Raw genomic sequence first — 25,519 nt, 5'->3', positions numbered from 1 at the left:
TGTCCTACTTATTTATAGTCTGATTAATTAGATTGTAGCACTCAGACTATACTCTGTGAAAGGGTAGAAACGTTTCTATGTAACATGTAATATTCTGTTCCTTGTCTGAGGCATAACCATTGCCTTTAGCCCGTGAATTCCGTAGGCCCTGAGTGGGAGGAAAAGGCACCACTGTATGAATCCATTGCAGTGGTGACAGCAGAAGAGTAACTATTGCAACCTCCACATTACTGTCATTACTGTCATTACTGTCCTGTTCTGGGTTATTTTAAGTCAACTGCATTACATGAAGTTAAGATAAATTAAACAATTTACATTTCCTTCATGTTGAATAACTTGTGAAAAAATGTGAGAAAACTTGAACATGACTCAATAAATACTGTTATGAAATCAATGCATAACCCTGCCTATTATATATACTTACAGAAAGCAGTCAAATTGATCGCAATAATTATCCTAACTTCTGACCAATTCTTTTCTGTTGGTTCTCATAAAATGTCAGATGTGTTCCCTTTTCTCCACTCCCGATGCCAGTGTCTTTTTCATTCCTTCTTTATTTTGTCACCAGGACGACTGCAAGTACATCTTGACTCGTAATCCTGCCTCTAGACTAAAATGATTCTAGAATGACTTAGTCTTAATTTAAATGGAAATCTTTCCATTCTCTTCTAACAGTCAGTCCTCAGCAACACCGCCAGTCACTTTACACCTTCCACCTCCACACATCTTTGCCTGCCGTCCTCACATCTCCTCCCTCAGCTGCCACCATGCTCTCTGCATCAGTGGGTTGAACTAAAGTTTGGTAATGTTGTTTTCTTCCCCCAAGGTCCTGTGCGTTCTGTCTTGATTCTTCTTCTTTTTATAATCTCCAGGATAGGTCAGTGGTAAGGTGCATGTCTAGCATGCATGAGGTCTTGGGTTCAATCCCCAGTACCTCCTTTAAATAAACAAACAAACAAACTTAACTACCTACCCCCCCAAAGTATTATAAGTATCTTTGATATAATACCATCTCTATGTGGAGAATGACATCACAGGCAGGTACTTTCATGAAGCTAGAATTTTTTAAAAAGATATTAACCCACCTATAGATTGGATGATGCTACAAAATTTCTTTATTCAAATTTGCATCTAGTTAAAAAAATGCTCATTAAATCAGATAACTAATTGCTAAGCTATTTGCTTTCCTGGTAAGGATATATTCCATACAGTTTGATGGTTTAATATGTTTATATTAATCCATGTTTGCAGAATGTTTACAGAATAAATTTACATTAATAAAATAAATGATTGCACATTATTAATACAGGAAATAAAGTTTAACACTTGTGTAATGCAGTGAGTTCTATTCTCAGAGGATTTCACATCAATATAAATAATATATTCGGTCCTGAGTTTTCACAATTTTGGCGTGAGACTTCTAGATTTACGAGTGTTGCTGTTTCTTGGATGGGGAAAAGGAGGCTCAGAGGTTGGATCACAACAAAGAGCAAATGGGAAACGATACATCAAGGATAATATCATAGAATCTGACACATAACAGTGTTGCTTTTATTTAAATGCAGTTTCTCTACACATACAAGGTGTGTGCAAACATCAAGAATGTTATATTGCTTATTTAGGTGAACCAAGTCCTCCATCCATACATGGACAGCCAAGCAGTGGGAAGAGCTTTAAACTCAGTATCACCAAACAGGATGATGGAGGGGCCCCCATTTTGGAATATATTGTGAAATACAGAAGTGTAAGTACCCTGTTTATTATCATTTGGTACAGTGTTTTTAAGCTGCAATAAATTTGTGTTGAATCACAGATATATCAGCAGAGAATGCATATTAAGTAAAACAATGATAAAAGGAAATCAGATAATTTTCTGTTGCTGAAATTCATCATTATAAATTGTAAAATGTTTGCTTGTTTATTTGTTTTTTGTTAAGTCTAAGCATAGATCATCCAAATAATGCCATGGTTTTCATCTTGTGATTTCTACACTTAGCAACATTTCAGAAATAAGGTATATTTTCCCCATTTTTCTGACAAGTTTAGCAGAATATTTCACCTTCCATTCTGCTTGATTTTAGTAACTTCAAGCTAAGCCCTCTTCTCAATTTTCTTTACTGTAGGTAGGATTAGAAAATCACACCTCAAAAGTAATTATTCATTTTTATAAATTATTAACAACTCAAAATATACTTGTTTAATATGGATTTTTAAAAATAAATCATTCTAATCAACATATAGCAAAGAATGGCCACACTGAACTTGAGAAAGAGGGAATAGATTTCTTCACATTTAATTACCAGTAACTAACAGGGGATTTCCAACAGCTCAAAGCTGTCTTGGGATGTGTCATCTGTGTAGGGAATGAAGGATGTCCTTTGGCTGCAGACTGATGAAGAAAGTCACCTGATTGACTTTGCCTTCAACTAAAAATGATGCCAAAGTCCACTAGAAGGGATTTCTGTTAACAACTTTACCATAAGTACCATTGAGTATTTGTGTCTAGTTTGGAATATGTTAAATGTGAAACAAAATTTTAAATTTTGTAAAGTGATTTACTAATAATTATGGTTATCCCCATTACACTGTGTCAATTTTATTTATTTTTAACTTTTTTCCTTTTTCATATCCCCAAATTCACTTTAATTCATTTAATAAATTCCCTTAAATGTATTTCCTTCACAAAAACATGCTACTGTCATTTTTAATTCACATACATCATTTTTGTATTCTAACACCTACTCATTTCTTGCAATTTTTGAAATGCAGCCAAATTTAAAACTTTTTCTGGTTTCCAGTTAGCGTGATGACTTTTTGTTTGTTTGTTGTTTTAATTGTGTCTATGTAATGGTGGCCTTACAAAAGAAATTGAGAAATGTTTCCTGTTTTTCTCAACATTGGGCAAACCTGGGAAATTTAGGTCATTTTTTTTTTAATTGAAGTATAGTCAGTTTACAATGTGTTAATTTCTGGGGTACAGCATAGTGATTCAGTTGTATGTATATACACTTACATATTCCTTTTCATTTTCTTTTTCATTATAGGCTGTTATTAGATATTGAATATAGTTTCCTTTGTTATACAGAAGAAACTTGCTGTTTATCTATTTTATATATAGTAGTTACTATCTGCAAATCCCTAACTCCTAATTTACCCTCCCCCCTTCTCCGCTAGTAACCACAAGTTTGTTTTCCGTCTGTGAGTCTGTTTCTGTTTTGTAAGTAAATTCATTTGTCTCATTTTTTTAGATTCCAAATATAAGTGATATTGTATAGTATTTTTCTTTCTATTTCTGGCTTACTTCACCTAGTATGACAATCTCTAGGTTTGTCCAAGTTGCTGCAAATGGCATTATTTTATTCTTTTTTATGGCTGAGTAGTATTCCATTGTCTGTATACCACAACTTCCTTATCCAGTCTTCTGTCCATAGACATCTAGATTGTTTCCATGTCTTGCCTATTGTAAATAGTGCTGCTATGAACATTGGTGTGCATGTATCTTTTCAAATTAGAGTTCCCTCCAGATATATGCCCAGGAGTGGGATTGCTGGATCATACGGTAAGTTTATTTTTAGATTTTTAAGGAATATGCATACTGTTTTCCACAATGGCTGCACCAAACTACATTCCCACCAACCGTGTAGGAGGGTTTCCTTTACTCCACACCCTCTCCAGTACATATTGTTTGTGGACTCTTCAATGATGATCATTCTGACTAGTATGATACCTCACTGTAGTTTTGATTTGCATTACTTTAGTAGTTAGTGATATTGAACATTTTTCATGTGCCTATTGGCTATTTGTATGTCTTTATTGTAGAAAAGTTTGTTTAGATCTTCTACCCATTTTTGATTGGGTTGTGTATTTTTTTGTTATTGAGCTATATATATGAGATGTTTGTATATTCTGGAAATTAAGCCCTTGTTAGTTGCATTGTTTGCAGATATTTTCTCCCATTCCATAGATAGTCTTTTTGTTTTATTTATAGTTTCATTTGCTGTGCAAAAGCTTTTAAGTTTAATTAGGTCCCATTTGTTTATTTTTTGTTTTTATTTCTATTGCTTTGATAGACTGCCCTAGAAGAATACTGCTAAGATTTACATCAGAGAATGTTTTGCCTATGTTTTTCTAGGAGGTTTATCATGTCTTATGTTTAAGTCTTTAAGCCATTTTGAGTTTATCTTTGTACATGGGGTTTACATACAGCTGTCCAGCTTTCCCAATGCCACTTTCTGAAGAGGCTGTCTTTTCTCCATTGTGTATTCTTGTCTCCTTTGTTGAAGATTAATTGACCATAGGTGTGTGGACTTATTTCTGGGCTCTCTATTCTGATTCATTGATCCGCATGTCTGCTCTTGTGCCAGTATCATGCTGTTTTGATTGCTGTAGCTCTGTAGTATTGTCTGAAGTCTGGGAGAGTTACTCTTCCAGCTTTATTCTTTTTCTTCAGTATTGTATTGGCAATTCTTTGTCTTTTGTGATTCCATATAAATTTCAGGATTATTTCTTCTATTTCTGTGAAAAATGTCCTGGATAATTTGATAGGTATCCCATTAAATCTGTAGATTGCTTTGGGTAGTATGACCATTTACAATATTAATTCTTCCAATCCAAGCACATGGGATCTTTCCATTTCTTTAATTTCCTTAATCAGTGTTTTGTAGTTCTTCGCATATAAGTCTTTCACCTCCTTGGCCAGGTTTATTTCTAAGTATTTCATTTTTTTGATGCAATTTTAAACAGGATTTTTTTTCTTTCTTTTTCTGACCTTTCACTGTTGGTATAAAGAAACGCAGCAGACTTCTGTATGTGAATCTTGTACCCTGCTACCTTACTGAATGTGTTTATCAGAGCTAGTAGTTTTTTTTTTTTTTGTGGAGTCTTTAAAGTTTCTATATATAGTATCGTATCATCTGTATATAGTGACAATTTTACATCTTCTCTTCCAATTTTGTTCCTTTCTTGTCCAGTTGCTATGGCTAGGACTTCTAATGTTGAATAGATGTGGTGAGAATATGCCTACTTACTCTAGATTTTAGTGGGAAGGCTCTCAACTTTTCACCACTGAGTATTATGTTGGCTATGGGTTTGTCATATATAGCTTTTACTATGTTGAGATATGTTCCCTCTATACCCACTTTAGTTAAAGAGTTTTTAACATGAATGTTGAATTTTATCAAATGCTTTTTTCTGCAGCTATTGAATTGATCATGTAGTTTTTGTCTTTTCTTTCGTTGATGTGTCACATTGATTGATAATTTATTAAACTTAAGTTAATTATATCTAGATGTGTACACTCACATTTTTTTAAGTGCCATCAGTTTACTTTTGAAATATTTTCCAACAATGAATAGTTATGGACATAAATAGACCTATGATTTTTGGTAATTTTCTCTGCTGCTAGGGAAAAAAGTGATTTTTATTTATCTGTGTATTAATAGCATCAAATAAACTGTTGTCTGAATGAATAAATGCATCAGTGATTCAGTGAATAAGTTAATCTATGCTGTGCAATTATAAATGATCCTAACTAGACTAATAAATACGAGAATTAATTAATACAAGAAATAACATGCACTGTGTTAATTTTGTGAGTTGTGAGAACACAGAAGATGATGAATAGGAAAAATTAGATCATTTTTTTCCCTAAAGTAGTACGTGGGTGATGGAGACTAGGAAGTAGGTAAAGTAGTGTCCAGTTTACAAAATTTTACCAAGCTTCAGGACCTGAAACAAAATGATTTGAGTCAGCTATAATAATACCAAAAAAAAAAAAGAAAAGATAATAGAATTTGAAACTCTCCTAAAAACTTCCAAACCTCACATCTTTCTCAATCACAGTGGAATGTGTGTGTGTTTGTGTGTATAAATTATCCAGAGTGCTAAATCCCCTCTCTCATATTTAGAGTAGCACATGGAGCTTAAGGTCACATAAGTAATAAATAGCTGAATCAGGCTACCAGGAAGTCCAGGAGCCAGGAACTGCCTTACATGGAAATGTGAAGTCTTAAATCATAACACTCTGGAATCATAAGAACCTTAAAATTAATCAAATTAGTAGGAGCTCACCACCTCCATTGTCCTCTCTTTTTATAATTACTCAGTTTTCAAGTAAGATGATACTGACTATACATACCTACCCTGAGACTTTGAAAAGAAAGTTAGTGGATTTCTCCTTTGAATGAATAAAAACAGTCAAGAAGCCCTCCATAGATAAGAAAAGCAAGACCTTCTCCATCTCTCCTCCACTCTTCCTCCATACAGATGATAGTAAATATTTCCCTATGGACTGAGATCATGATTTTAGAATAACTTTTAAGATATCCCCTTAATTGTCACATGGCCCTGCTATCTATGTTTTGACAAAAAGGAATGCTTAATAAAAGCTATATCGAAACAAAATGACCATTTTTTTTCAGTAGCTGCCCTTCAACATTTAATTGGCTTATTAATAATGGCCCTATTCAGCAAATCATCTCATTAAGTACCTAAGGGAACATTTAGCAACTAGATTATCTTAAATTGTTCCCTTGGCATTTAAGTTCTGCAAATTAGGCACTCTACAAATGAATAGTTGAGATTTTGATGCCTAGGGGAGTATTTGGTAACACCCACTTTAATTTTTTCCTATTTTTTAACTATAGCAATTAAGGGATTAAAAAGCTTCCTGTCTAATGGTGAATGGGAAATGAAATTGATTTAAATTGAGGAAAATAATAGAACTCCCTTTAGACCCTTATATCACATCAGTCCAACTATCTAATATGGTGGAGGGGCTTTTAATTTGCCATGCTAAGAACTTTAACAATTAAGAGTTAAGTGATTGTCAATTTAGACAAACTATCTGCACATCTTGGGCTCATCAGGAAGTTTCACCCCAAATGCTCAATTCCCAGAAATAATATTTTTGGAGGATTAGCTGAAGGACATGAAGTCCTTTTGTCTTTCTGAATAATAAATTGTATCCTGGGGTAATCTAGTTATCAGCTCTTGTCTTATTTTCTGGCTTTTTCACCCATATCTCTACTCAGAGCCAAAACAAAACTCAGCTCTGAATAGATACTCACTCTCACAAAGCACTTGATAGTTAAATAGAAGTTTCTGATTTACTGGGTTAGGGGATGGCTACAGAGGCACCTCGCAACTGCTTTGTGTCACTTCGCCCTTATCTAACCCTTCAGTCCTCTTACTCCTCACCCCACTTCCTGTATGTGTGTGAATATGCAATATACTGCATAACAAGTATTTGTATATGTGTATTTTGTTGTCTATAAATGCATGTTTGCATATATATGTCATATATCATATCATCTAAAATTATTTTTGAATGGAGATTTTTGTAAGCTTTATATTTTTGGTCAACTCCTATGAAGTATTTTTTCACATTTGTTTAAAACAATAAACCTACAGTGTTTGTTTTGACATCTTTCCAAGGTTTTCAATCATTGTGCTTATTTCTGGTTCTAAACTTCTGTGAAGGAATCACACCTTCTTTTCATTAACTAGGTGAGGACAAATGCAAAGAAAAATAGAAATGGAGTTTCTTATTTTCAGTGCTGGTGACATTTCTTCCCCAGAGGAAACCTTCCTAGATTCTGGATATATTTTTCTCCCTGTTACATGCTCCCAAAGCACCTTCTGCTTTTTCAAAGAACTTATGTCTTTCTTCTGTACTGATTTGTAAACTCCAAAACAAGGCACATTACTTGTTCACCATTGTGTTCATAGTTCTAGAACAACCTACTACCCAATAAAGACTGAATAAATAATTGATGGATACATCCATGACATAAGGGGACATTGGGACAATTGTGTCTGTTAGTACAGCTGTCCTAAGCATTTCAAAGGCAAACCTTGGTTCCTTTCTTAACTTTACTAGTCAGTTAGTGACTTAGACAACTTACAAGGATTCTGGTCCGGATTGTCCTGTTTTCCAGTGGCTTTTCCAGTACACTTCATAACACCTTTACTAATACTGGACACAAATCCAGTCTAATAATTTAGTATACTTATAAGTTTCAAAAAGCAAGGGAAATACTTCTTGTTTATAACTTTCTGTGCTTGTCCAAAACCCATGGCTTTCTTAAGCTGTTAATATCTTCAGTTTTAGAAGAAATAATAAAACAGGCCAACTGATATCCTTTGAAATAAAAGTTCTATGTAACCAAAAATAATTAAGAAAAGAGAAACACAGTATAGTATCAAAACCATATTGTTGTCTTCTTTTGAAGAACACTTTGTGCTTATAATACATCAATTTAAAGCAGTCATGAATTTAACTTCCACACTTTAATTTTAAATAATAAGTCTTCAAATTTCACTATAAATGGAGAAAACATTGTTATTCTTTGTAGTCAGAGAAACATTGTCAAATACTGGCTCAACATAAAGTATTACTGGGCTGAGTTCTGAGGTTAAAAAGATTGATCCATCTATCTATTGATCTGTCTATCTATCATTATGGCCTGGTTACAATTTACTTAGAATTACACCTCTGGGAAATTGAGATTTGCAATTGCGGTGATGGATTATTATTTGATATGTGATTTCAGAGAAAATATCATTTCATTTCTGTATAGTTATTGTAGAAATAGTTTCTCCTTAGTAATAGCTGTCTTTGCTAAGTGGTTATGATTCTTAATGCCCTGGAATATACAGTGTACTCAATTTTCCTCACTCATCCCTCATGAAAGCTAATGGAGGCAGCTGCTAGCTGTAGTAGAGACGAGGGACACAAGGCAGAGAGGTTACCATTTAAACATAGGAAAATGTTTAAATGGTTAACATATGGTGCAGCTGAATGTTCACATTGTTTAGGATAGTTTAATCCATAAAGTTATATCAATTTATTTTTCTGTTAATTGCAGTCTTACTACTTTTTTTCAAACAAAAGGTAATTTAAAATGTCATGTGGTCTAAAACATTTATTTTAGAAGAAGAATCAGGATTTGAGTGTAGAATGTTCAAGGATAAGATAACATTTTAAAATTTCTTAGGCTTATAACCTATTTAACAGGTAATAATTTTTTTCTTCCATGGTGTTTCAGTATGTCTAAAACATAATAATAATAAAAAGAATAGTGGTAATTTGAATCTATAAAAATAATCCAGATTTTGTTTGCAAGACACTTTACCCTCACCTACCCCAAACCTTAAACAATAGTCTCTGGCAATTATTTTAATGGATATGTTAGGTTTTCCTATATAATATTTTAATTTTTTCCTGTTCACATGATTATTAATAATCAACAAAGTGGCTAAACAGCAAAGTGATGTTTGTGAAATAAAAAAAAATCCTGATAGAGAATTATCAATTGCTGACTCATCAAGGATTAATTATGAAATTACCACTCTTTAGCTAATTTAAAAACCATTGTAATTTTTATGTGAAAAATCTTAGAAAGGACTTCATCTATATATAACTTCACTTATCCCTGTGGATGAGAAAATATCTTTCTTTGATTTAATAAAACCACCTGTTCCATTTCAAGGTAGATGAAATATTTTTTTAAAAGATCACAACTTTAGTGCCTGTGTATTTACAAAATATATTTGTATTTCCTTTATAGAAAGATAAAGAAGACCAGTGGCTAGAGAAAAAAGTTCAGGGAAATAAAGACCACATTATTTTGGAGCATCTACAGTGGACAATGGGGTATGAAGTTCAAATTACAGCTGCCAATAGATTGGGATATTCAGAACCAACTGTCTATGAGTTCAGCATGCCACCAAAGCCCAACATTATTAAAGGTAAGCCAACCGTATGCCTTATCAAGCCGAAAATAAATATCGTGTTATCTTTTATAGCCTCTCTGAATTTTTTCTTAATATTGAAAACATAATTTTACAGAAGCAAGCATAAATTCTAGGGTCTGCTCATGATTATTTATGTATCAAAATTTCTCAGTCTGTCTTGCCATGGAAGATTGGTTCATTTGTAAGTGCACTTTGACAGCTTTAGTGGTGGAAATGGTGGGGAGAGGATGAGCAGAGAGGGGATTGAGGGGTAAGAGTGAAAACCAACATAGAAAAGTTTTGTTGAGACCAGAAAAAACCCTTAGCAAAGAAGACAACTTCTCTGCCAAACACACCAAGTCTAGTCCTTCACTTTTGGGAAGACATGGCCAAAGATAATGGTGAGCCCATTATGCTTGACCAAACAAGCTGCTTGGAAAGATTCAGTCTATCACATAATGAGGCAGAAGCACCCACAGACATAGCCCCAGAAAGAACTATGACTAGAGTTCCAAAGAAGCTCATAGTGTCGCAGGACATTCATCGTTAGTCACAGCGCACTGGGAGCTTCTACCTTGGTTAGGTAATAGTGCTTACATCATTACATGCTAGTGATACTATCAAAGTCCACAGGAGGGATTCGAAAACTGTTTTCAGATATGTGCTATAAAGGTGAACATTCAAGAATGTATTCTGATTCAAAGTCAGTTAACTCTGTTAGTGAGTTGTCATATTGGTCATATTTTAACATTTATTGCTCTTTACATATCATATTTAACATTTAATGGTAAATTTTGTATGTACATGCATAAATATATATACACATATACTCTCTATTTAGATAAGTGAACTGCATATTCATAAACATGGCTGATTTAAGTCATACTATAATAGAGTATCAGTGTTGTTCCATAGTATTTTTGAGACTGGAAAAATAAAATCTGTCAGCTCAGTCTTGCTATTTAACCCTCTTGTAATTTCAAATTGAAATTAATCTCATTATTACTGCTTTGTTATATCATACATCATTTTTTTAATTGAAAGTAACTTTATATAATTCATCTTTCTATTAAAAAGTAATTACTGTTAGTTATGTGGTTTGAAAGTAATTGATATCATGGCTTTGTATTCCTAGTATTAATAACTTCTTCCAATTATAATTTGAAATTAGGAAGTTGGAACTATCTAGAAATAATATGGATATCTTGCTTTGTACTGTCAATTTTTAAAAATTTACAAAGTACCTCTGCACTTATTATGTCATTTTATTCTTGAATCGGAGTTGAACAAGGGAGAGTTATCCTCATCTCACAGTTTTGAGAGGTTAAAGGATCTGTTCAAGGTCAGAGCTACTTTAAATCAGATGACAAATCCCATGCCCTTACAAGATGATACACCTAAATAAGAATAGTTGAATGAACAATCAAGTTCATTGTTTCTGTGAGCTTAAAATATCAATAACTGCTTCTACAATTCTAATGCATTATGTCTGTAGTAATTATCCCCTATGCAGATAACAGGAATATGATAAATGATTGTTAATATGAGCCAGAATCTTCAAAGGAGGGTTGCAAGAAAGAATTCCATCTACTTAAATCTTTAATTTAGCTCATATACCTGGAGGAAATAATTATGTTTATCAAAAGGAAAATTAATACTTTATAAAGCTGAAGGCAACATTTTAGTTATATTTTATAGATAAAACCCAAACTGTAAAAAAAAAAATAAAAGATTTTAGGCAGACTGCTTTATATTATACTCCCAGAATCTTTGCTATTTTATAAGAAATTGTTGTTAATAAAGCCAATAATAAGTATAGACCAAAAGGTAAATAAATAAAAACAGAATATATAAATAAATATATATATATGTGGAACAAAAATAACTAAAATATGTCATGATACATTTCCCATGAAAAACACTTTTCATATCAATTTTGGAAAGTCAGCTTGTGAGCAGTACCCAGAAGGAAAATGGTTTATAGCTTCAGCTTTGCTCTTGTGTTTAACTTCTTTTGATATGTATTTCCTTAGCTCTAAGCTAGTTTCTTCTGGTTTTGCAATGTTAAGATTTATTGATTTATTCATTCATTCCAGTTATTTATTGGGATCTGGCTTTGTGACAAGCACTGTGATGAGTACAGAGGAATTATCTGTGAAAAATGCAGAGCTGGTTCCAGCACTCCAAGATTGTACAATCTAGTAGGGAAGATAGATATTAAACAAGAGTTAGAATAACCACCAAGTAATTAAAACGAAGAGTTGTGCTGGTGCAGTGTGCCGCCTCTGGCAAGTGTACCTAACTAATGGGGGTATTTGGGGGTAACGAAAAGATTCCCTTGGAAAGTTGCTTTCTAAAAGAAGCTTGTAGGGAATGAAACTTCCAGGGAAAGTGTCTTATATGGAAGAAGTCTCTGAGAGAAGAAGGAATTTAACTGTTTTAGGAACTAGAAAAATTATGGTTGGCAGAGAACCTGTAGGTAAGTCAACAAAAGTAAGGATAGAGAGGGACCTGTGACCCATACAATCCAAGGTCTTCTCAAAACCATGTAAATAATTTTAAAACAGATTTTAAAAGTAGTAAGAAATCATTTGAAGCAGGGAAGTTATATGAAAAGATAGACATTATAGATAGACTAATTTTGCTCACCTGAGTACAAGCAAGAGATGGATGAACATGAATGCTTGAAAAAATGTGATAACAGTTGAAAAAGGAAATGAATAAATCCTAGGCACATTGTAGATGTAGAGTAACCTGCCCATGTAACAGATGGGATTCAGTAGATACTGATGACTTTTGAGTTTCTTGCTTGGGCAACTGGAACACTATTGATATCATTTCTCAGGATTCTACAGAATCTTATAAACAAAGCAGAGTTTGAAGAATAAGGATTAAATGTAAGATCAGTTTGGTATTTGTTAAGTTTGAAATGTCAAATAGATGTTAGATATGTGTGTATGTAGCTAAGACAACCATGGCTTGGAAACATATATTATGATGTTGTCAGCCTTAACAAGTGACTGGTATTTAAAGCCTGGGTGAGAATAAAACCACGCAATGAGTAACACCTAAGCTCTATGAAAGGAAGTTGATGTCTGTGATACTCACAGATGTTCCCCAGTACCTAGAAGGGCAACTGGTGCAGCATCAATGTTCAAGGGGTAGGCGGTTCTTGATTTACTGAAGAGTAGAGGGTTAAGAACTGCATCCCAAGGAAATGTAATTGTATAGAGAAAGATGAAACCATACCACTACCCTTGGTGAGACTAAGATATTTTTCAATTCCTGGAAAAATACAAGACTGCAGTATCTTGGGAGTTAAGAGACAGTCATATTTCCAGAAGCCAAGGCGTAAATCATGTTTGACCCTTCTGATGCTGCTGAGAGGTCAACAAAACTCAATTGAAAGAGACGTGAAGTGTACTAATTACATACAGCTTTGCTGAAGTGGATGAACGAGAAATTAGTTAGGAATGGGCTGAGAATTGTATGGGAGGTTAGCAGGTTTAGACTCCATGTTAATTTAGTGCTTTCAAGAAACTTTGCTATGAAGGTTAGCACAGGGAAAAAAAAGTCAGTTTTAGAAGGACTTTTATGATGAAAAGGGCTAGAGCGTGTTTCACAGCTGATGAAATGGATCAAGCAGTCAAGGAAAAGTCAGACACACAGATGTACAAATGAAGCTATCTGAGAAGATAGGAGATAGAATTCATCCCCTCTGAACTATGCTAATACAAAACCAGAGCAGCTCACTGGGAAAGGGGGAAAAAATAAAATATTCATTTTATCTATAAAAAGTCACAAAATAATGTCCAATTTACTGTGACTAAATCCACAGACTGGTAAAGTCTCATGGAAAGCCAGATCAAAGACACACCATTATAGATCAAGAATTACTTGATTTAGCTCTAGAAAATTTCCTGGGGGCAATTTTAAAGGCTGTGATGGTTGATGGTGAATTTGTGAGCCTTTAAACTCACAATTTCCTAAGGAGTTAAAATTATGAATCAGCAAAATAAGAAAAAATGATATTTTTCACATGCTTTCATTATACTTACTCATGTAATTATATAATTTCTCACTCCATTTTAAAATAAATATTATAAATTCAAACTTAGGCTTCAGATTAGTTATATGTAACAAATGAGCAAACCTTAAGTCTTTGGAGAAGATAAGGAGTTTAAAAGTTAATTTAGTTTGTATTTTTTTAAATAGCATTCATTGTAGACTGTCCAAATAAAGTTTACAGACTTTGAATTAAAAATTCCATTAATTGTGTGCATTAAGATATATTTAACCTTTGTAAGCAACAGACTAAATCTAGAATACATTTATTTGTTGGACAAGGGAGCTATTTTTAACAATAGACTCACCTTAAATTCATATATAATATATTCTATTGATAATAATGGCTTTTCTATGTATACATCATAGTGGATACCACATTTCTCCATAGGTTATGATTCTGGTTTAAAAAGTATTTTGTGATGAATAATGTTTTCTCATTTTCACTTATTTAGAGACATGTTTATTTTGAAAGATGTGTTTCTTGATTCGCATAGAAATAGAGTGTGCAAAATCACAATCATGATCCCTTTTGTAATATTCATACAGCATAATTCCACCTCACTTTATTTTATAAACAATGAAAATATTGACTAGTGATGACTAAGTCTTATAAAAATGATTACAAAATCACCTATAGAACTAGAGGCTGATAAAATTATATTTACTGACTTACTTTGTAATTTTAATAACTAAAATATTATTAACATGGTGGAATGAATATAATCTAATGCTTTAAAATTTTTTGGAGATAAACTTATTTTGAAAAAATTTTTTCACCATTTCTTTTGGCTTACAATGTATTTAGTATTGATTGTTTTAACCAAAAAAAAAAGAAATAACACTTATTATCTTAAAGTAATTGCTCCTTTTTCTTCTTTTGTTACTATGAATTGAAGATATGTCTAATTTTAACATTTACTCTCAATATAATTTGGTGACAAATAATTCCATTCATATATTCTAAAGATCCAATGGTAAAATAATTCTACCAGCTGAAATCGAGCATGTACTACATCCATGAGAGTTCTTCAAGTTTAACAGGCTAACAAAGAAATGACATGAGTTGCCACTAATAAACATATTGCTAAAAATTTTTTAATTAATTTGTATTTTCATGGACTTTTTATTATACTTAAAGTGAACTTTATAGTAAAATTATTTTGATGACATTCATTTCTAGTTTCAACAAAACTAGTATACCCTTTCATCTCTGAGTAACTCAACATGAACAGAAAACAAAACATTCAAGTACATGGCAAGTACTAAAATGTTTTCTTAAATTTAAATTTATGATTGTTTTTGGAATATAAATTAAAGAAATTTCAAAACAATGGTGAAACTGAAGTTCAATTAATTGGGAAGAACTTCAGTTTAACCATCTGGAAATCTCAGTCAAATCTAAATATCAATAATACATGCAGAACAATATGTATTTGGCTTAGCACATAATGCCAAAGTAATTCAATAAATTTATTTTCATGATCTTTGGTTCTCAAAATTATTTTAAATGAGTAACAATAACATATGTCTAGAGTGTGCCCACAGCCAGTTGAATTAATGTTCTTTTCTTCTTATTGCAAATTTTTATCGTGTGAACTTAAAATTTTCACTTATATGTCTTGGTACCTCATTCATTATTAAAAGTAAAACTACTTTTATTAAATACGTTCTAAGAAAATATGGTGGAAAAAAAAAAGGCTATCAGTAAACATTGCAGAATATGATGAACTCATATTTAAGTAGCAGTGTGAATTTACCAGTAGCCCGGTAGAATGGTTGATGACCTTTCTCTAATAAGTTTTATCTTCAATAAAAAATATTTAAGATGTTCACATTAAAGGAATCAGTGATAGAACTAAATGTCTGAGTTATTGAAATAAACATTATTATATTGAGCCTCAGTTATGTTTTTAACATGTGACAGCTATTTAGAAATGCTTTATACTAGATTTTTTTATTCTTTGTCCTGTATTAAAGTAATTTTTTGTAGGTAATGGCTTTGTGTAAATCTTGTATTAATTATTTTCTCTTTTTTTTTCTTTCCTACTGTCACTATTCTCTTTTCCTTTATTTTCATGTTTATAACTCTGCTTTTTTTCTTAATTGTTTTGTTCTTATTCTACTTTCAAAAACAATTTTCATCATACAGATAAATGCTGTGAAGCAAATAAAGGCGAAAATGGAAGCCAGTCATGGCAGCTGAATGCTGCTGGGTTTTCTTTCATTCTAGCCATAAGTGTGTCTTGCATGTTTTAATGTCGTTGCTATATCTTATGGTATTCCCTTTTATCATCTGCAAGTTTACAAGGCTAATCTAAAATTATAATAAAATATTTTTTAAGGTTCAACTAATTATGCATGTATCCTCACCCGTCAACAGTTAGCCTCTTTTCCCTTCCCCAAATTGTTAACCTTTAAAGTAGATAATTTGTCAGAAAAACACTGAAGAAAACTGAACCAGGATTGTTTCTTTCAGGTACCAGTTCACAGCATAACTTGCTTCATTCTAAAGTTTTCTTCAGTTTCTTAAAGTTAACCTTAAATATCATGTCACTTTTACTTGGAACTTAACTATTTGCTACATCTAATCTTTTCTTTGATTATTTTGCAAATACAACTCAATGTTCATGGACATACGTTGCATAAATAGAAATTTTATTATGTTGAATTGTGGATCTTTTATATTGGTTTTAATTGTTACTCTTTTAAATAGAAGTTTCAACTTTATAAATATTTATCATATTTCATGGTGTTTACCATTTACATGAGACATAAACCTGATAATTTTTATTATGTTAGATGTGATTCCTGTTTTGCTGCCTTATTTTCCTTTTATTGACCTAAAATGTCATAAGGAGTAAAAGTGAAGCAGAGTTAATTTTCTTCAGTTTGACCACCAATTTTTGAAAGTCCAGACATTTTTTTAATGAAGTGAAAATATCTTAATGCAATTGTACCAAAGTAAATGATAAATTAAATTTGAGTACGTTTATTAAGTTGCACCTGTGTACTAGATTTGGATACTATTTTGAGATGGTATCAAGTATTGATGTTCTAGCAACATGTATATTTATTTATTTATTACTTTTTCCTGAGTCAATTTCTTTGCAAGGATCAGAGATAGAAGTAAATATTTTAGCTGCCATTTTCAAGAAGATGAAATTGAGAGGAGAAGGTATTACTAGATTCCAGCTTTCAGAGCAAGCTGGATTTGAAGGAGTAGCATGATTAATGCCTTTTGTTTTCACATTTTCATTTATTACAAAATGAGAAAAGGGTGTTTTGCATTTTTCACTCCCAGCTGCACTCTAGAAGGTGACTCTTACTACTCAGTCAGGACAATTAGAAAGCTGTCAGATTTACATATATTCCCATGAGTGACCATAACTTACATGGTAAATCAAATTACTGAGTTCTGGGCTTCGAGATTCATTCATCAAAAACAATTTGTTTTGTTGCATGAAAGTATTCTCTGACTTTATTTTAAAGAAATACCTACAGGATTCTATCATGTAAGGTCTAAAAGTAGACTTGCCTTTGGTAGTCTATTCTTTAAAATTTGTCTTTTCCAAACTCTGCTGTTCACTGCTGTACGTCTTTCTTCTGAGCTAGCATCAGACCTGTAGAGTGCAGAAGGGACTCACCCACAAAGTAAACACACTTCTGCTTTTCTTTCTCCCTTGCAGAGACAAAGGGGATTTCCTAATTGCAATTCTCGCAGTATAGGAATTTAACCTATTTATTGGAAATGTTCTGTTTTAAAATTATAATAGCTAATGTTATGTTTATTATAAAGAACTGATTATAATTGCATATTACATTCCATGATTGCATATTACATTCCATGAGTTTGGATAAGACTTGTAGATATGTTGAATACTAATATGTAGCAAGTGCTGAGAAAGAAAGGAGTTTAAATAACACGTTCATGAACAATTTTTCTCATTCATTATAACCTGACTAGATCTCTCCAGTAAGTTGTAAATATTTCCATGAGAAATCATATTGAAATTATCTTGATTCAGGACATGACTACAAATGCTTTCTTGGAAAACATGGAATATGTCTTTAGTAAGATAAGAGATTTTTTTTTTTTAATTTTACATTCTATAACTACCAGGTCACCAACAATGATATGAAGGACACTCAGTCTGGTTTATATGATACCGAGACTGACATTTGAACAGTTCAGAAAATAACCTAAAATTAAAATTCTGATATCTTAGCAGAAGTGTTTACATTTAATGAGTTGTTCATTTAGATTTTATAAGCATCTAAGTACCGATCAAGTTATTAATCCTAAAATTAATGAGCAGTCTATCATTTGGCCCCATGTTCATTCTTAGATGAGCAGTTATTATACAGTTCTAAGATACGCATACATTTAAAAAATATTCTGATACATCTTAAAATGATAGACTCTGTGCTTTGCCTTACTTCCGTAAGAAATGGGAAAGCACAAACTGTAAACAATGCAACTACTGCATTTTGAAAAATGAGATCCTAGAGATTGTAAATTACTTTCTCAGATATTTTTAACATCTTAATAATATGTAATTGTTGCTGAATTATCATTTTTATTACTTGAACTTTACTCTTGTTATATGTAATCATGAAGTCTAACTGGCAGTACATTTTTGTATAATTAGTGTCTGTCTATAGGTCTAAGTAACTGAGATTATTGGTAAGCCATACATAAAAATTCTTCCTATTATCATCCAGTGCTTTTTTTTCATTCAGTGGACTTTTAAATAAAAATCAGTGTCTAAAATGTATAAATGTAAATTTGTGTAAGGTGAGTCTTATTTTATTCATTATAAATAATCAGAAGTATGTTTCTATGTTTATCGACGTGTATGTCTTATCATCAAATGTTAAATCATTTAAAAAGTTTGTTTTGACCGTATTATACCAGTTATAAAGCTAAATTGATTTGCTTATGCATAATGGCCATTATCTGTATGTGGAGTATCAGGATTAATTTTTTATATACAGCTGTGTATCTCGTTTTTTCTTCTCCTAACCTTTTCTAAGTCTGTCTTCTATTTTCCATTTATCGTTAGGTCTTACTGGTCTCCCTACCCCAATACAAGCTCAATACTTATTTATCAGATAGCTATAAGGCCCACCAGACTACATTTCAGATATGCTAACAGAGTATGCCGAGGAGGTAGCAATAAATTCTTTTTTCCTATGAAATTTTTTCTTACAGGCAAGAACCTTCAGTAAATTGCCATTTTTGATCCTTTCTGTCCTAATACTCTTATTCATTGGGAATATGTATATTTTATAAAATCTATACCCATATTCTTTCCAAAAGCATTATTTATGTGCACATGCATTCATTGCTGGTAGACATGAGCAAGACTGAAATGTTTAATGACTTATTTCATTTTTCTTAATTTTTTTCCTGTTTTTTGTTAGCCTCAAGTATCTCAAGTGTTTAACCATTTTAAATAAGCAAATAAATAAATTCCAGGCATTGGATTAACATTTTGTATGTATAAGTCAGTTATATATAAAACAAGTATTTGTTCCAACAGATAATTTTATTGCAGATAATTTTGACTTTTAAGTATTCAGCAGTTCTTTTAAAATAAATAGTTAAAATTACAAGTACGCATAGTAGTTCATGGACAGTTCGGGTCAACTTGGAAATAATTATACAATTCAAATATTTTCTATATTAAGAGTTCTTATTGATTAATTATATTAATTATACAAAACTAAAATAAGGAAAATTCCGCAATATTTTTAAGTCTGATTAGTTGGTCTGATTATTCATTTGTAAGCAACAAAATATAGGTGCAAGAGAAAATTAGGCCATGTGCTTTTGGATCTGGATAAGTACTTTCAGATATATTATTCATTAATATGGTGTATCTACACTAAGAATAAAGAAATAAAAAAAATTTAATTACAAATTATTTTAGTAATTCCAGATGGATATTTATCAATACAATAGTTAAGTATGTTTGGGTCTAGCTTTCAAGAATAGCTAATATTATGTATAATATTTTTAGTTTGTAGTAGTTAATTAAGAAATACATCTAGATATGTGCAGTTATCTGAAGATTTTTGCCTGTTTGTTTTTTGGTTATGATATTAGCAGTATTAAGAGCTTTAAATAAGTAATCTGTTATGATACTCCCTAAATTGAATATTATCACGTATAAGTTTTTTGCCCTTATATATTATGATTCCACTCAGTGAATAAAGATACAGTATCACAAATTTCATATAGGAATGTGTCATTTTGTGTATTTTATTATGGTTCAGATCTGTGAGGCATAATGTAATATCCTTGAAGCCACCTTTGAGTAAGTGCAGATTAATTAGGCTTTTTCTTAGTTGCTTTCTTTCCTTCCATTCTTCCTTCTAATTCTTTCTAATATTCTGTCTCTCCCTCCCGCCCTCCCACCCTCCTCGTTTCCCCCTTCCCACTATCTCTCCCTTCCTTCCTCCCTCTCAATTTCTGGAAGTATCTCTTCTTTTTATGTTAATCACTGTTAAGGTTTAAAATCTCAGAATTTGTAGTATAGATATGTGTCATGAAACTTTCAACTAAGGCTAATGCATTGAATGGGGAGCTTAATTTATGTATTTAAAATGATTGGAGATACAAATATTCAACAAGTAGCCACTGAAGTAATTTTAATGTAAATTGAAATTAGTAAAAAGCCTATATCTAAATCAGCTGATTATGTCATTAAAAAAGAGTATTATTTAATCATTATTATTGCTTGATAGTAAACCTTAGAATTCAGAATATACTAGCAGAGTAAATTTTAGGTCTTAAGTAAATGAAAAAAAAAAACTTTTTAACATCTAATTAATATATTCACTTCCAAGTTATTATCTAAACTAGAGTATTTTTTCTAAAGTTAACACTTTTAACTTTTAAATATAAAGTTGTGTCTTTTTTACTTTAATGGTACTTAAAAGTGATATACTACATAAAGATTATTAAAGTAAGCAGCATCTCAATATTTATGCAAAGATTCAGTAAGTTTAAATTTACTTTAATCATTCTGAAATAACACAGAATGGGAATTTACATCAATGCTGTATTTTTCAAATACCCTTGGTTTCCTTATCTTACCTAAGATTATCAGCCAGATCAAGATCTCTGGTAGTAATCCGGACCCTCCCTCATGGCTTTTAACTAAGTGGAAGCCTAAAATGTCTGTATCTAAATGTTACAGAAAGAGTGGATTATTCTGTAACATCAATTTTTAGCTACTATTTAGTGAAATTGAAAAAAAATAGCCAAGGAAAGCAAATATGTTCAGGAGTCCTATTAGTTTATCTGTGGTGATCTGAACTGCAACTGATGGCCCCATGTCTTTGTTGGTAGACTATTATTTGATCAACTTTTTAAAGATAACGTTCATTCAAGTGGAATTAAATTTTATTTTAAGTGTGAACTAATCTAATACTGGTTGTATAGCCTAGTATGTTGCAAAATTTAATTTTTTATGTTCAAGTTAAATTCAGTTATTCTTTCTCATTCCATTTTAATAGAAATATAGTTACATATTGCAAACATTGCATTATATTGAGGTAGCATAATTTTTTTAAAATTACACCATATTTATTTTATTTAGTATATGTACTAAATGGGCACTATGAAATAAATCTCTAGCAAATCCTTTTTTTCTAAGAGCAAGCAACTAAAAACTACTCTTTTAAATAACATCCACAATTCATGAACTTCTTTCAAGAATATTTTTATCTCATTCTTACGTTGATTTTATGTATAACAGTTCTGTTTTAAAGTGACTATTTCTGATCATTTTAATTGCATCTGTTTTCATCATAGCTTATTTTCTTGAAATAAAATGTACGTTATAAATGTATTGTCCTTGGTATCATCTCTTATTTAAAACCCCTGACATAATATCCAGCACTGTGTGTAATCCGATGCATGAGTTTCATAGTATATTAAATGTCATTTTATTTTCTGTATCTCTGTGTCTCCATTGTTGTAATAAAGAAAACTGAGGAAAAGCTTTGTTATACGTGTTTTCTTTATTACTGGTACAAACCTTTTGTCTTTGTTGTGTGTTTTCATTTCTAACTCGATCAAATTCAATATCTCTGTATAATAAACATATGATCACTGAGTGATTTCTCTTTTGCTGTCAATGACACATCATCAGCAGACTCATATTGTAAAAAGAATTTAGAAACAACACCAAATACTGTTACTTTCATAATAAACTAGTTCTAGGGTCTTCTTAGAAGCTTCTACTACCAGTGAGAAGCAAAAATAGTCCAATGATATCATATTAATAAAGCACATTAATATAGTTAATAGTTTAAGTAATGTAATGATAGAAGAAAAGTCTGTATTGCCAGCAAAAGTTTATAAAAACAGACATAAATGCTTAAAATGATTTTTCTCCAGTTCCTTTGATTAATATATTACTATAATTAAGTATGAACATCATGGAATAAAGTTGTAGAAAATCATTAAGGTTCTTGGTTCATGCACAGCCAAAGCATGAAACAACAATGGCTTTGGAAGTTTACAGATAGTAACAATAATGCAGAAACAGAGCAACTTCTATTTTTTTGACATACCACTGTGTTACACACTGTATGGAAGGCCTTGAGTGCAATATTTTATTTATTCTGAAGTAAATATCATTTCTCCCAAATTCTGGATGAGAACAGTGAGACCTAAAGAGGTTGAGTAATTTACGTAGTAAAACGTCACAGACTTTTCATAAAACTTTATATCACTTTTTGTTTGTTTTAGCACTGAACGTGAGTTTAAATGATAATTCTTTAACATGTAAATTATTCAATTAGTTTTTATAAAGTGAAAAAAACAACTCTGGTTTAGACATCAATATATATTTCTCTTCTACAAACACAGCCAAGTGTTGCATTGCCAGATAAAAATGAAATAGTGTAGAAACTACAACAGAGAAAATATACTCATTTTCAAAATTTGCATTATTTTAAGGCACACTTAATCTTTCTTACTCCAGAACAGCTCACTCCCAAATGCATATCTTTATATATATAGTACCCATTAAAACATGTTTGAATACATTTCAAAGTAAAATTTTAATGATATCTATACACTGTTATAATATTTGAACTTCTTTCAATCGATACAGTAGTTATAGAAGTTTTATATATTGAGAGAGAGAAAATTCAGCTGTTTTTCTTTGTTATTGTCCTTGTTTTTATTTTTCCTGAAACCCCTTAAGAATGAGATGATATCAGTGGGAAATATGTGGTATTTTTGGACACTTTCATAGTGACTATCGCAGTAAATTTATATTACATTTTTAACTTTATATTAACTTATTTTGAGAGGCTACTGTTAAGAAACTAAAGAGATTTGAGGAAATTTACCCTAATGTTCTAATTAAATGCCATTATTTTATTATATCAACAAATTGAGGCTCAGAGAAGTATGACTAGTCATTGACAAAGTTGAGCATCGTACACTCTCAGTTTTCTTCATGTTTGTTTTATCAGTTTACAAAGATGGCATAACTAAATCTCTAGTCTGTAACTTACACAGTCTTCTATCTTTGACCTAGTTCCTTTGATTTCCTCTTCTCTGGACTATAGGAAAAACTTTGTGGCAAAGGAAAGTCTGTTCATTTACCAACTACCATTCCTTTCAGTAATCGTGGTACTTCTCTTAGGCAGCTGTTATCTTTCTCATTTCAACTTGTACATATAGCTGCGCTTCCACAGTCAGTGTAATAAAATCACATTGAGTTTATAGTCTTAAAAGACTATCAAGTTAAATTTTATCACTCTGATTTTTACATATTTTCTAAAAATATTTTATAAAATAACCTATTTACATTTTTGTTAGAAATAGGTCATATTCTATTAATATAAAATGATTACTGTCTAGTAAAAACTAAAATAGATATTTCCATTTCAGCATCTCTTCTTAACATTTTAAGAAATCAAAACAAACAGCTTCAATACACAATTTATACAGTGGCTGTATACTTCTCTGCTGATTCCTCATTAATTATTACAAAAAGAAATACTGAATTGTTTAAAAATTTAGCCTGTTTCTGTTTAAATATGGTTGAAACAAAAATAAAACTTCTCTCTTCAAACTAGCATTTCTGTTTTAAAGAATCTCTGAATGACAAACTTCAAATTGCTATTGTTTCTATATAATTTCTCAAAGGCTGAATTAGATATGTATGTTTCATGGACGATTAAATGTAAAACTCTCTGATGGACTTTAAAAATGACAAGAAAAATACTCTGTTTCTTGGTGCTATAGGTGGAAAACAAAAATTATGAGGCTTTCATATACTATCCTGAGACTTACCGTACCACCAAATGGCTCAGATATGAAGGAAAGTTTATTTAAGGAAATGGAAATATTTCTCTACCGTAGAGTCTAGTATAGTTCATACTGAGTTTTCTCATACAAAAACAGGAAGCTGAAAATATTTGACTTGCCTGTGTGTTACTCATAACATAACATGTCATCTTTTTTTTTTTTTACTTGTTAAAGGACATAAAAGGTTGAATATTTAATTTATAGACATTCTCAGCCAATCCAGGTATGTTAGCCAGTCCCATGAAGATTTTAAAGATACTAACATTTTATTTTGCCTGCTCTTAAATATACTATATTTGATAGAGGAGTTTTAGGTTATACCAATATTGAGAGGAGTGTATAGAGTTCTTACATACCTCCTAACCCGGCATATGCGTAGCCTCCCCCATTATTAACGTGCGGAGTGATCTGTTTGTTACAATCAGTGAATCTACACTGACACATCATTTTTTACCCAAAGTTCATAGTTTGCATCAGGGTTCACTCTTGATATTGCACATTCTATGAGTTTCGATGAATGTATAATGACATGGATTACCATGATACTATCATACAAGATAGTTCCAAAGCCCTAAAAATGCTGTATGTTCTGCCTGCCTATTCATCCCTCCCTCTCGCCTCATCTCTGGCAACCGCTAATCTTTATTACTGTCTTCATAGTTCTGTCCTTTCCATAATGTCATAGAGTTGGAATCATACAGTTAGCACCCTTTCAGATTGGCTTCTTTCACTTAGTAATATGCATTTAAGGTTCTTCCATGTCTTTTCATGATGTGATGGTTCATTTCTTTTTAGCATTGAATAATATTCCATTGCCTAGATGTTCTATGGTTTATCCATTCACCAAATGAAGAATATTTGGGTTCTATTTTTTTAAGTGAATATCTACACTTCTATTTTAGAGCCGATAGTAGACAATGTATTCACTCAGAAGCACTATATAATAATATATAAGTGGATCTACATGTTTTGAATGGCTAGTTTTAATACTGATTTTTATATAACCCTAATGCAGAAATTGGAGTCTCTAAGACACAATAGAGTGTATAAAAATTGAAAATTTTCAAACCTAATATGTTATAAATTCCTTGGAAAATAATAATACCAGCCATATATTTGTTCATATTTTCCATTTACTGTCTTATACATTTAGAAAATTCAAAAATTTGCATATTAAAGAATTTTATAATAAACATGTTAAACAGTTTGGAATTTCAATAAGCAGTTTATAAAATATCAATTGTAGCTTAATCTTATGTGGGTGAGATTCAATTTTATCATATAATCTTTAAGAAAAAAAGCATTTTCTGCTTGTGCAAAAAATTTTAATTTCCAATTTATGTATGGAAAAGCCTTTTAATATTAACAGAAAAAAAT

At 31.4% G+C, this 25,519-nt stretch overlaps 1 protein-coding gene across 2 annotated transcripts in view; it reads left to right on the top strand.

Moving 5' to 3' along the window:
- NCAM2 (neural cell adhesion molecule 2) overlaps positions 1–25,519 on the top strand; it is a 436,725-nt gene that overhangs the window by 386,192 nt on the left and 25,014 nt on the right. Inside the window, exons 14-16 of one of the 2 annotated variants that reach the window (XM_045520720.2) lie at positions 1,623–1,744; positions 9,570–9,750; positions 15,953–21,813. In XM_045520720.2, coding sequence (XP_045376676.2) covers positions 1,623–1,744; positions 9,570–9,750; positions 15,953–16,059 — 410 coding nt within the window. In that variant the 3' untranslated portion in view covers positions 16,060–21,813. Of the gene's footprint in view, positions 1–1,622; positions 1,745–9,569; positions 9,751–15,952; positions 21,814–25,519 lie in introns of those variants that run through there. The other variant, XM_010960127.3, reaches the window with a different exon arrangement.

Source organism: Camelus bactrianus, chromosome 1 (assembly GCF_048773025.1).
Source record: "Camelus bactrianus isolate YW-2024 breed Bactrian camel chromosome 1, ASM4877302v1, whole genome shotgun sequence".
NCBI classification, from domain to species: domain Eukaryota; kingdom Metazoa; phylum Chordata; class Mammalia; order Artiodactyla; family Camelidae; genus Camelus; species Camelus bactrianus.
Note: the sequence above shows the minus strand (reverse complement) of the source record. Positions and strands in the feature narration are given on the sequence as shown.